At 41.0% G+C, this 14,042-nt stretch overlaps 1 protein-coding gene across 4 annotated transcripts in view; it reads left to right on the top strand.

Moving 5' to 3' along the window:
- Positions 1–14,042, top strand: part of wdr27 (WD repeat domain 27) — a 531,763-nt gene that overhangs the window by 237,412 nt on the left and 280,309 nt on the right. For all 4 annotated transcript variants that reach the window (XR_006312430.1, XM_043695384.1, XM_043695383.1 and 1 more), the window contains exon 22: positions 4,677–4,779. Coding sequence is in view for 3 of the 4 variants with exons in the window: in XM_043695384.1 (XP_043551319.1) it covers positions 4,677–4,779 (103 nt within the window). In the remaining variant the exon portion in view is untranslated. The remainder of the gene's footprint in view (positions 1–4,676; positions 4,780–14,042) is intronic.

Here is a 14,042-nt window from a genome sequence, read left to right as displayed (position 1 = left end):
AGGTGGGCGGGAGTCCTGATTGTGAAAGTAAGCTTGGAGGCGGAGGCGACGGAAGAATTGTTCGATGTCACGGCGTGTATATCTCCTTCCCCACTGACCTATTGTACTCTATGCTACTCTCTCCCCACCCCCCCCCTCCTCTAGCTTATCTCTCCACGCTTCAGGCTCTCTGCCTTTATTCCTGATGAAGGGCTTTTGCCCGAAACGTCGATTTTGCCTGTCCTCGGATGCTGCCTGAATTGCTGTGCTCTTCCAGCACCACTGATCCAGAATCTGGTTTCCAGCATCTGCAGTCATTGTTTTTACCTAGTAATCCAGGGGGCCAGGCTAATTCTCTGCAGTCAGCAGTAAAAGTCTCAACACAGCATCTGGTACAATTTAAAGTCAGTTAATTAATAAAACCAGATTGAAAGCTAATCTCAGTTGTGGTGACCATGCAACTGTCAATGATTGTTGTAAAAACCCATCCAGCAAGGGAATCTGATGTCCTCGCTTGGTTCTGCCTACGTGTGATTCCAAAAAAGAAGCAATGCTAATTTCAAGGGCAGTTAGGGATGGGCAAAAAACATTGGCCTTGCCTTTAGTGCACATAATTCCTCGATGGAGTTGCTCCCTTTCACTGAACAATCTCAGAAAATCCCTGTTTAAGGGTGTGTATTCATCCTTCAGGAGCTGGTGTGACTTGCAGTTAACACATTCCATGAAACTTTTTAAAAAAAATGTTGTTGAGAAGACACCTGGATGTAGGTTACTGAGAAATAAAAAACTCAGTGAAGACACCAGAAATACCAATAAAACTGTATGTACCTTTGCGTACATCCACATGCTTAGCTGACATGGAAGTATAAAATTGTATTACTTCACAGATGAAGGCTTAAATGCTAGAGCTCAGCTTGTAAGTTAAATAGTCTGTACCATTGAACATATTCAATAACTTCATGATGGATGCACAATTGACAGTTAATGAATATGAAAATAATGCAGAAATTAAAAATATATATATTTGAGTACCATAGGTACCACAGGTCACAAAGGCTACCACTAAAAACGTAACGTTTTGAAATATGCTGACTTTACTATGGAGCCTAGAGGACTGCACTTCAGTAACTACTTCCCACTCAGCTCTCTGATGGTTGCTTCTGCACCCTGACTGACTCTTGCACATTTCCCTCCTGACCTCCTTCCATCACTAATTCCTCCCGATTGGGACCCTTCCTCCCTTTCAACCCCACTTTCCATATCATTCCTAATTTACCTTCCCAATGGCTGGGCTCTGCCAGTTCACCCATGCATTCCAAACGCTCCCCACCATCCCTTTTGGCACCTCAGCCTTTCCCCAAGATTCAAATATGAAGGCAGCTGGGAGGTGGCTAACCCACTTCATGGTTCCTCCTAGAGACAACAAAATTGCTCTTGATGTCCAGTGTGCCGATGAAGACCAAAGACCAGTGTCAAGGGGGCCTCAGGCCCTCAACATATTGATGCACAAATCTAGCACATCCCCTATATCAGCAATATATGGGTCTAAATTAAATTTCCAGCCCAGAGGCCACACAAAATTCATGTTATGTTAATAAGGTTAACCCTTACTCCTTCCTTAAATATAAATATTAATTGGCTACTCAATACCAAGACCTTATTTAATATATAACTTCCAAGGATGATTGAAAAACTTAGTTGGCGTCTGTAATATCTCTTCTTCAGTGGTCTGGTGTATGCTGTCAGCCCCTGATGTTTCTCTATTTTGTTCATTTTTACAGAAGCAATTCCTTTCCATATAATATTATCAATTTCTTCATAGTACACCTTCATTCTCATGCTTACTAGAAACTGCTGCTAAATATTTATTCAGTAATTGTTTCAGACTCCACTACTAGATTTTCCCCTTCATCTTTGACATCTGTTTTTTTGAGCTTATTAAAAGGTCTCACTTTCTTTATAAATTCTGTAATAGCCTCCTGAAATGAAATGCTTTATGTGGTTATATGCAGAATGTGGGACAAGACTGACTTTGAGATGGAAAAGATTTGTTTCAATGCTTCCAGTAAGACCCCAAAAGGGCCAAAAAATATCTCCCGAGCTGTATCAGTAAATAATACGATGTTCTTCCTTGATAGATGAGGTTGGCTGCCTCCATGACCATTTTCTTTTATAAGAGATGCAATAGATGAACAAATTCCTTTTGCTTACATTCTAGATCCTGAGTATTTAAGTATTCGCTTCTAGCACACACAAATGCATCACACTGTGAGCTTGACTGATGACCTTTCTCGTAAAACTCTTCTTACAGTCCGGGTTATTTGAGAAATGATTTTCAATTGCAGGATCACACATTATAGTGGATATACTTTTCTGAGGCTTGTTAGTGAGAGATTGTTGAGCATGGGCCAGCATGGTCAAGGTGGCATGTTGTTTGATATAATCTGCCAGTCATTGAGCTGTACATACATACTTGGCATAACACTGGCATTGAAACTCATACATCACATTACTCATTCTTGTGGTAAGCAAAACGCCTTTTAGGCTTGATGGCAACATTCAGTTATTGGATAAAACCATTTGTGGATTTACTGCATAGTAGCAGCATGAGACAGTTCTCCAGCTGTTGTTCATATTGTTGAGATCCCTTCCACTTCCTGCATAATCTGAGGTAGACTGTCCACCGCTCAGAGCCAAAAATAGTGGACATATGTCTTTCATGAATATATGTGATCGATAACAAGTAATGAGTGAATTAAGTGTATCCGTTATCACAGAGAATAGTTTTGATATGCCATGTCTCAGCATCAAGCTAATGCAGTGAATAAGTGGATAGAGCCCGATTCACCAATAAGAGGTTGCCAATAAGATTGATCTTATAGAAATCCCAAGGTGAATTTTGGCCAGTGAATGTTGGCTTTCAGGAGATCTTAGTTAATAGCCCATTTTCCAAATACTCTCTTCCACCCTTTTCCTTCAGGCAGAAGATATAAATATTTGAACACATGTACGAACTGATTCAAGAGCAGCTTCTTCCCCGCTGCTATCTGACTTTTGAATGGACCTCTCAAATGTTAATGTTGATCTCTCTCTCTCTCTGTCTAGACCTTCTCTGTGGCTGTAACACTGTGTTCTGCTCTCTGTTCTGCTATCCTGTTGCACTTTGTATGGTGTGATCTGGCTGTACAACATGCAAAGCAACACTTTTCACTATACCTGTTCATGTAACAACAATGAATCAAATTCAAACTCAAAATTCTCAACTAATACATTGAGGAAGGGAATCTCATTTGATTTCTTCATTTCAATGGTAAATTGTAAGTGAAGAATGGAATTTATTAAGAACATATATTAGCATACTTCCAATACTTAGATGACATAATTGTGATATTTCAATCTGCACCGAAGAATTCCTTTATATAGCTTCATAAATTCCAGAAACACAGAAAATGCTAGAAGATATTCATAGGTCTGGCAGCATCAGTGGAAAGAGAAAAAGAATGAATGATTTGAATCCGATATGACTTCTTCAGAAGTCATAGCAAATTCCATCTTGACTAGGAGTGATAGGCTCTGTCAATGCAGGCAGGAAAGTAGGAGGAAATCTCCATGTTAAGACACCCACCATGTTGGCTATGTTGAAGTCTTAAAATAAACAGCTGAAGGCCTTCTGGGCAGTGTGGGGGGGGGGGGGGGGGTGTGTGGAATGTAGCTGCAGCATTAGTGATGGGCATGGTTATAGCTCATCATTCTTGTGACCCTGTCATTGAGGTATGGATCCTCGGCTCTGGTGGTCACACAGCTTGTCATCCTGAATGATGACACGGCTCCTGAATGATCTTGAGTCCTACACACTATGGAAGGGATGGTGAGGGTGATGGTGGTGGTTCTTCAACTGTGCATATTGACTTATAATTGAAGAATAATTGCCCTAATTGGCTAACCACCCACAATGACCACTTTGTTGACCCTACTTGCAGCCTTTAACTGCAATGGCCTCCTAAGAATATGATGTAACTCCCCTCTATTTTTCCAGTCCTGAACCTCATTCCAACAGAATCTCAATAGTGCTGGGAAAATGCAGCCTTTTACACTCCAGCATTTATAAGTATTTTGAAAAATGAAGAGGAGCCTTTTAAAAAGCAAGAACTTCCATTTAGACTGTGAACCTATTGATGTAGAAGAAGGTGAGTTGGTGCTACTTCCTCGTCAAAGAAGTTCCCAAGTATCTACAGGAGAAACAAAAGCTGAGCTGTAAAATCCACTTTTTAAGAGTTAAACCATTTTTTAAATCAACTTCTGGCACAGGTGGGACTTAACTACAAGAGGCCCTTCAATGTTAAGTGGGACTTGAACCTACAATCTTCCAGTTCAGAGGCCAGAGTGCTATCAGATGAGCTACAGGACTTTCTTAAAACCTACTGCACCTGATATTCCAGGCAATCTTCCATCCAGATATTAACGAGGCTTGAGTCTGCTTAGCTTCTGAGATCAGGCGAGATCAGGTATTTCAGATTAGTATAGCCTAGGCAAGAATTCACTTCTCAACTTTTATAATAATTGCTTTGCATGCAGAGCTTGATGTACTAATTAAGGAGAAAATCAGTTCCCAACAGATTAAGAGAGTAAATGTAATCTGGACTTAAATATTTGCCAAAACTAGAGAACTCTATTGACAGTGAGTGATGTTTTTTCAGGTCTGTGCGTCGATATGAAGGACATCACAATCGCTGCCATCCATGCAAGATTGCTCTGAGTCCCTGTGGGAGATTCTTGGTCACAGGATCTGAGGACAAGTGTGTAAGTAAACACTTAACCATCATCGCACTGTATCTGCAGGTTGCTTATTGCAATTATGTCCATCATTAGCTAGAGAATTGTATTTACACATGAAACAACACTTGACATTTTATATTGCCCCTTTCACATAGCATAACAGGTCAAGGTCAATTTTGATGTCATATAATGTTACTGGCAACAGTTATTAAAAACTAAAAAACACTTTTCCTATTGTATCTGCAAACATAGTTGAATGGGAAAGTGATCAGTAAGCTTTACACAGTCAGCAAGGAGAGATCTCATCCAGAGCCAGACACAACTCAAGTGAGTATATAGTTTGAGAACTTTGGAGACAGCATGGGAATTCAGTGCAGAGGGGAAGAGTTGCTTTTTGCTTGCTTTCTGTTGGTTCATATTTTTAAAGTTTTTTTTATAAACAGATTAAATTGAAGCCCAGTAGTAGGGGCTCTGCATAAGACAAAATGAGACATCATAGGAAAACCGTGAGTTCATTGCTTGGTAATAGCTGCTCATTTGACTATCTTCGATTAAAGGTAAATAGGAGCAATATTTAACTAAATCTTAAAAGCAAATTAAGAAAAAAATAAATAAAATAGAGATGCAATGCCAGGCAATGCATTATACCTAGGCAAAAGTGAGGACTGCAGATGCTGGAAACCAGAGTTTAGATCAGAGTAGTGCTGGAAAAGCACAGCAGGTCAGGCAGCACCCAAGGAGCAGGAAAATCGACGTTTTGGGCAAAAACCCTTCATCAGGATCATTCCGGAGGAAGGGCTTTTGCCCGAAACGTCGATTTTCCTGCACCTCGGATGCTGCCTGACCTGCTGTGCTTTCTCAGCACCACTCTGATGTAAACGATGCAGGATGTGGGAGCTGGTGGAGCCCACTGTGGTTCATAGTGGGCTGTATGAACATCAATAGCAAATATTGGTTGCTTCAGGAAGTCTGGCTCAGAATCGATGAACTAGAGTCTGACCTTTGAACACTGTGACCATCAGTGAGGGGAGAGTTACCTGGATGTTGTGCTGAAGGAAGCAGTAACACCCCTTAAAAGATGAGAAAATTGACCATAGCATCATGGAGCCATTATTGAGGGGGGGGAGAAAGGAGAGAGCATAGTTAGGGAAATAGACACTGTTCTCTCTGGCACGATTGAAAGCTCCAAAGGTTTGTTGCCTGGTCGCTTGGTTCAGGATATCTCATTTGGGTTGTAAAGGAACTTGAAGTGGGAGGGGGAAGATTCAGTTGTTGTGACCAATGGCGGTACCAACAATATGGGTGGAAAGAGGTTCTCCTGAGGGATTATGAGCTGCTAGGGGCTATATTAAACAGTAAAATCAAAAAGATAATGTCCTGATTACAACCTGAGCTGTGAGCTAATTGGCACAAGGTAAACAAGATTAAGAAGGTAAAGGCGTGGCTGAAAGAATAGTGTGGAAGAAATGAGGAAAGAAGGGAGCTGTTGAAATGGGATGGGGCTCCACCTGAATCATGCTGAGCAGATTCCTGGTGAATTACATTACTAGGGCTATACTCAGGCTTTAAACTAAATAGTGGGAGGGTGAGGTGGAAAACAAAAACAGAAGTTTCTGGTAAAACTTAGCAGCTCTGGCAGCATCTGTGGCAAGAAAATTGATTTAGCATTTTAAGTCTGGAGATTCTTCATCAGAACTGTTAGCAAGTAGGATAAAACTCATCTCTTCCCTTACCCCAGCCACCTCCTCAACTCTGTCTTCAGCATAAATACCACTTTTTCCCAGCTCAGAGCTGCTAACAGTTCTGATGAACAGTCACCAGACTCAAAATGTTAACTCTTTATTCCTATCAATGCTGCTAGACCTGTTGATTTTTACCACCACCTGCATTCTTTGCTTTATTGTAAAGCAGGATGTCGGATGGGGGAATGGGTTCAGTTTTGTAGAAAACTATAATGTCAAAGGTAAAGGAAAAGACAGGATTGCTGGTTAGTGATGGGATTGATTGTTATCAGAAAATGAAAGAAAGGGACAGAATATGGGACAGAATGTATGAATATTATATTTTGCTAAAGAATCAAAAAAAGTCTAGGGAAACTCAATAAGACAGCAAGCTTAAAGGCTTTGTATCTTAATGCACAAAGTTTTCAGAATAAGGTGGATGAACTGATGGTGCAAATCGAGTAAATCAAGATCACAAGAACTTTAAACTAGTTACAAGTTGTTGGGGGGGTTGGTGCTCAGGTGAAGTTAAAAATTCCAGAAGAAGTATTAGGACAGAGAGTATGGAAAGCATCAGAAATCTAATTTCAGGCACAGCAAATAAAGGGGACAATTGTAAGAACAGGGCAGTGAATGAAGGACAGAGGTGTTGTACATAAATATGTGCAGTAAACAAGGTATTAGAGCTTGTAGTGCAGATTGAAATTGACAGGTGTAATGGTTTGGGCATCACAGAGGGATCAGGGCAGGGAAATTAAATCCAAGGATTTGCATCCTATAGATAGGACAGACAGATGGACAGAGGGAATGGGGTTGCCTTGTTTGTAAGAAATGAAATCAAATTGATAACAATAAACGATCAGAAATTGGAGTTGAGGAACATAGAAGGAAAAAAGACCCTGATGGAGTTATGTACAGGGTTCCTAGCAGTAGTCAGGATGTAGGGAAGAGGATAAATCAGGAGATATAAGAAAGGCACTATTACAATAATCATGGGAGACTTCAGTATGCAGATGAACTGGAAAAATGAGGTTGGTCGCAAAGCTCAAGACTAGGAATTTGTGGCCAAAAGAGAAAATGCTGGAAAATCTCAGCAGGTCTGGCAGCATCTGTAAGGAGAGAAAAGAGCTGACGTTTCGAGTCTAATTGACCCTTTGTCTAAGCTCAAAGGAATTTGTGGAATGTCTACAAGATGGTTTTTTGGAGCAGTTTGTGGTAGAACCGTTTAGAGGACAAACAATTCTGGATTTGGTGATATGTAATGAGGCAGATTTGATTAGGTGGCATAAGATAAAGAAACCCCTCAGGACTAGTAACCATAATATAATAAAATTCACCTTCAGTTTGAGAGAGCGAAGCTTGAATAAGATGCAATGGTATTACAATTGAGTAAAGGTAACTTCAAAGACATGAGGGAGGAGCTGGCCATAGTTGATTAGAAGGGGAGCCTAGCAGGGAAGACAGTGGATCATCAATGGCAGGAGTGTTTTTGGGTAATTCAGAAGGCACAGCAGAAGATGGGGCAACCATGGCTGATAAGGGATGTCAAGGACAGCATAAAAGCAAAAGAAAAAGCTTACAATGTAGTGAAGATTAGTGGAAAGCCTTTGAAAACCAGCAGAAGCTAACTAAAAAAAAGGAGAAGAAAATAAAATATGATAGTAAACTGGCTAGTGATGTAAAAGAGCATTGCAAGTGTTATTTTAGGTACATAAAATGGAATAGATAGGCAAGAATGGATATTGAACCACTGGAAATGAGGCTGGAGAAGGATTAAGGGGAACAAAAAAATGGCAGAGTAATGGAATAAGTAATTTGCATCAGTTTTCAAAGTGAAGGACACCAGCAGCATATCGGAACTTCAAGAGAGTCATGAGGCAGATATGAGTGCAGTGGCCATCACTAAGGTGAAGGTGCTGGAGAAGCTGAAAGGTCTGAAGGTGGATAAATTACCCAGACCAGATAGACTACACCCCAGAGTTCTAGAGGAGAAAGCTGAAGAGATTGTGGAGGAATAGATGGGGATCTTTCAGGAATCACTGGAGTCCAACAGAGGACTGAAAAATGGTGACTGTAACACCTCTGTTTAAGAAGGGAGGGACACAGGAGACAGGAATTCACAGGCTTGTTAATCTGACCTTGAGTAGTTAGCCAGATTTCAGAGTCCATTATTAAGGAGGAGATTGTGGAGTACTTGGAAGTGCATTGCAAAATAGGGCTAAGTCAGCACAGCTTCGTCAAGGGGAGGTCACGCCTGACAAATCTGTTAGAATTGCTGAAGAGCTGATGAGCAACTTAGTAAAAGGAGCGCTAGTGAACATGATTTATTTGGATTTCCAGAAGGACTTTGACAAAATGCTGCACAGGAGGTTGTCAAATATGAGAAGAGCCAATGGTGTTAGGGGCAGGTGACTGGCATAGGTAGAGATTGGTTGACTGGCAGAAGGCAAAGATTGAGGAGAGAGGAGATTTTTTCAAGATGTTAGCAAGTGGCTAGTGGAGTTCCACAGACGTCTGTGTTGGGATCGCAACTACTTAAGTTATGTCTTAACGATCTGGACAAAGGAACTGAGGGCATTGTTGCAAGGTTTACAGATGACACAAAGATAGATGGAGGGACAGGTAGTGTTGAGGAGGCTGAGAAGCCACAGAAGAACATGGACAGGCTAGGAGAGTGAGCAAAGAAGTGGCAGATGGAATGCAACATCAGAAAATATGAGGTTATACTCATATTTTGGTAGGAAGAATAGAGGGAAAGACTATTTTCGAAACAGGAAAAGACTTAGAAACTCTAAAGGAATCGTAATTTGGGGTTTTCTTAAGCTTAATAAGTAGGTTCAGTTGATAGGAAGACAAATTCAATGTTTGCATTAATTTTGAGAGGGCTAGAATGCAAGAGCAGAGGCTGTACAGCTGAGGCTGGATAAGGTTCTGATCAGACTGCATTTAGAATTTTGGAAGCAGTTTTGGAATCCGTATCCAAGAAAGGACGTGCTGTGTTAAGAGAAGGATGTGTTAAGGGAGTCCAGAGGAGGTTTACAAGAGTGATCCTGGGGTTGAAAGGCTTGTCATATGAGGGAGTGGTTGAGGACTCTGAATCTGTACTTGATCAAGTTATGAGGATGAGGGGGGATCTGAATGAAAGTTATAGGTGTTGTGAAGTTGGGTAGAGTATTTGTGGATTACAAAGCAAGATGTTAGAATTTGATGTTTGTAAAATAATAGGGGCAAGAATGCATGGTTCCTTTAAAAGATGATGTGCTTTATGTTTTCTATGCTTAACGATTTGAAAATGAGTATCTGTGGGCAGTAGCTTGCCAGTTGCAAATGCTCATTTGTATCAAAAGGCTATACTATCAGCAGGCAAAGCAGCATTTTTACCAAAACACAGATTTTTAAATTTAGCCAATTAATTTAAACCAGGCACTTGGAGACTAACGACCAATTAAATTTAAAACTGATGGTTTTGACAAAAGATTGCAAAGAAGTTAATAAAAGAAGAGGGCTACAACTGTCACTGCTGTTGTCTCTTTATATCTTTGTGAAACTGGGATTTGAGGTTTGTCCTCATGTCCCTGAAAAATGTATGGTAGGGTTGGGGCCTGGCTTTGCTGCTCCTCTCCCTTGTAAAATTGCTGTCTCTTGTATGCAGCTGTAAATGTAACTGTTTGTTGTAAACTGTTTTTGTAATTTGTTTAATAAAAATAATAAACAGGAGATGCTGAGTCTCCTCAGTTAGGGGACTGAAAAAAAAATAAAAGAAGAGGGCATCTGAAAATCATCAGAGAGCAAACTGCCATCTGAAGAGATTAGCTCTCTCAGCTCTCAGAGTAACTATCATCTGACTAAAAGTACAGTGGCACCCTTAGATAATATTCCTGATCAGAGTTCGGCGGACAGAGGTGTTCCTGACGCAAACATTCGAAGGAGGAGGCTTTCCTGAAAAAAGCTCAAAGGAGAAGTCACAGAAAAGTCCAGAAGACATAACCTTGTAATTTTGAGAGACTAAATTCTATTGTTTTGTTGTATAAGTGGGACTTGTATTTATTGAAGCAGCATACCATTAGATAGTCAGCAGTTTGGGGGGATTTGTTAGGTTTGTTAGCAGTTTTGTTAATTTGTTCACTGTTGGAATTAGAAAAATAAGTTGTCACTTGCTGATTATTGAGTGAATGAAAGGATTTCATTTTATTTAACCACATTTTAACAGTTTGGGGGTGAGAGGTCAGTTATTTCACTTTTCACACTTTTTTTAACAGATTATGTGGTGGGGTGAGCCTGTCTGGGTGTTTAGTTATTAGACGGAGGGGGGCGTGTGGGGTTCGACCTCTGCCTCATAACACAGGATACTGAGACATCTGGATAGAGTGGACCTGGAGAAGTTGTTTCACTAGTTGGAGAGACTACTGCATGAGGGCAGAGCATCACAAAGAAAGGATAACCCTTAAAGGAGTGAGATGTGGAGGAATCTCTTCAGCTAGAAGGTGATGAATCTGTAGAACTCATTGCCACAGAAGGCTGTGTAGGCCAAGTCTGTGAATGCATTTAAGGCAGAGATAGATTCTTGATTAGTAAGGCGAACAAATGTTACTGGGAGAAGGCAGGAGAATGCTGTTGAGAAACATATCAGCCATGATTGAATGACGGCACAGACTCAATAGGCTGAATGGGCTAATTCTGCTCCTATGTCTTTATCCAACATTGACTTTTCTAACTTTGTGTAGTGAAAAAAAGAATCAGTTTCAGGATAAGTGTTCAGGGCAGGGGGGAAAGAGGACCGCGTCATTGCAGGCAAGCTATATTTTCTGATGAGATGCTTGCAGAGGTACATTTCAAGCTGCTAGCAGCACTTGCTACTGCACTAATCAAGCCGTGTAAAATGTGTCAGAGGAAGTAAGTGTGGAAGTCTCATGAATAACTCAGAGTTGTCAGTTGTAAGAAGATACCACAAGTGAAATGTGAGATCAAAATGGGCGATTACAAACCAAATGAATTATATGGACCTGCGCTGAGTTTTAAGAAGTCACACAATTGACCATTCACTGACAATTGAACTTGAAATCAAACTATGTTTAGGTCGAGCAATAACACTTTCCAGCATTTTATGGGACACACTATTTAAATATAACCCTGCTTTATTAACAAAAATGGGTTTTATGTATTAATTCTTGCAATATAGTAATTGTTGGCAAGGCCAGCATGTAATGCTCTTTCCTTATTGTTCTTGAGAAAGTAGAGGTGAGCCATAGGTTTGCACTACATTTATGCAGTTAAAGATCACTAAATTGGAAAGGTTCACTGGGAACGGTATTATATTGAGACTTCTAAAGCAGTGCATCATCCACTGGGTACAACACTGTTGAGAACTTATGAGTAATATATGAAAAATAGGATAGCTGTCTATGGTTTTCACACTGTCTCTGTTAGTCTTTGCCATGACATTGTTTTTAGATTGAAAGTTTGGTAATTCATTGGCTATAAATGCAAGGCATTTGTAAACGAAAGTGAGCAATGCAAATGCAAAAAGGCAGTGAAGGACTAGTGCTAGAATATGAGATTACCAGGACTGTATTCTCTTGGACATGGAAAATAATTAAGGGTCACTACTCAGATACCATTTGATTCAGTGGAGCGGATAAAATTTTACTGAATATGCTCATTAAGTCATCTATCTCCCCAAGTTTTATCTCTCAGTGGCATGTGATAACAGGCAGACAGTAGTTGTCATTGAATTCCTAACTGCGTTAGAAGTTTGAGACTCCAACCTCCTATTGTTAAACTGCCCCTTTCACCAGCCAGGGAGTGGATGCAGCTGGAGAACTGTGGGCCCTTTGTAAGGGTGGTAAGGCCTAGTGGTATTATCGCATGCCTATTGATCCAGAGACCTAGTTAATAATGCTCTGTAGACTCGGCTTCGAGTCCCCCTGCGGCAGATGGTAGAATTTGAATTCAATAAAAATCTGGAATAAAGAGTCTAATGATGACCATGAATCCATTGCCAATTGTTGGAAAAACCTACTTGGTTCACTAGGAAACTGTCATCCTTACCTGATCTGGCCTTCCAGACCCACAGCAATCTGGTTGATTCTCAACTGCCCTCTGGGCAATAAATGCTGGCCTAGCCAGTGACACCCTCATCCTATGAATCTTGATTAGATTAGAATACTTACAGTGTGGAAACAGGCCCTTTGGCCCAATAGGTCCACACTGACCTACCGAAGCGCAACGCACCCCCATACATTTACCCCTTCGCCTAACACTACAGGCAATTTAGCATAACCAATTCACCTTACCTGCGCATGTTTGGACTGTGGGAGGAAACCGGAGCACACCCACGCAGGCACAGGGAGAATGTGCAAATTCCACACAGACAGTTGCCTGAGGCGGGAATTGAACCCAGGTCTCTGGCTGTGAGGCAGCACCGCTAACCACTGTGCCACCGTGCCACCCAGAATAAGGATAAAAAGTCTCATTGTCATGGAAAAATATGGGCTAATTTCCCTTGTAATCATCCTAATTAGCTATTCACATCCCAGCTCCATGACCACCTTGAAGAGAAGTCCAAGAGAAGATTCTGGTGCAGGAGCTAACAAAGAGGCAAACTTACTGAGTTAAATCTAAGGAAGTAAATGGTTTAGAAAATGAAAATTAAGAAATCTGTTTCAGACAATACCTTAATACTAAGCCTGGAGGGCTCAAGTACAAATTAATAAAAGCTAAAAACACTGGTGTACAACACTCACGAGGCCACAACTGGAGTATTGTGTGCAAATTACATTACAGGAAGGATGTAATTGCTTTGGAGAGAGTGCAAAGAAGATTTACGAGAATGTTGCCAAGGCTGGAGAATTATAGCTATGAGAAGAAATCGAGATATTGGGGTGGTTTTCCTCGGAACAGAGAAGGCTGAGGGGTGACCCGATTGAGGTATACAGAACTGTAAGGGGTAGAGATAGAGTAGACAGGAGAAATCTGTATCCTTTGGCAGAGAGTTCAAAAACCAGGGGTCGTAGTTTCAAACTACGTAGCAGAAGGATTCGAGGAAACGTGAGAAAAAATGTTTTTACACAGAGGGTGGTGGGTTTCTGGTATTCGCTGCCTGAATTGATGATGAAGGCAGAGACCCTAAACATTTTTTAAAAGTACCTGGATTTGCAGCTTACATGCTGTGAGCTGCAAAGCTATGGGCAATGTGCAGGAATAGACAATAGACAATAGTTGCAGGAGTAGGCCATTCTGCTCTTCGAGCCTGCACCACCATTCAATATGATCTGGGGCAGAGCATTCCACACAGCCACCACTCTCCTGGTGAAGAAGTTTCTCCTCATCTCTGTCCTAAATGGTCTACCCCGTATTTTTAAGCTGTGTCCTCTGGTTCGGCACTCACCCATCAGCGGAACATGTTTCCTGCCTCCAGAGTGTCCAATCCTTTAATAATCTTATATGACTCAATCAGATCCCCTGTCAGTCTTCTAAACTCAAGAGTATACAAGCCCAGTCGCTCCAGTCTTTCAGCATAAGGTAGTCCCGCCATTCCAGGAATTGACCTTGTGAACCTATGCTGCA

Source organism: Chiloscyllium plagiosum, chromosome 9 (genome assembly GCF_004010195.1).
Source record: "Chiloscyllium plagiosum isolate BGI_BamShark_2017 chromosome 9, ASM401019v2, whole genome shotgun sequence".
Taxonomy (NCBI): Eukaryota; Metazoa; Chordata; class Chondrichthyes; order Orectolobiformes; family Hemiscylliidae; genus Chiloscyllium; species Chiloscyllium plagiosum.
The sequence above is the reverse complement of the archived record's forward strand: the minus strand, read 5'-3'. Positions and strand labels throughout refer to the sequence as shown.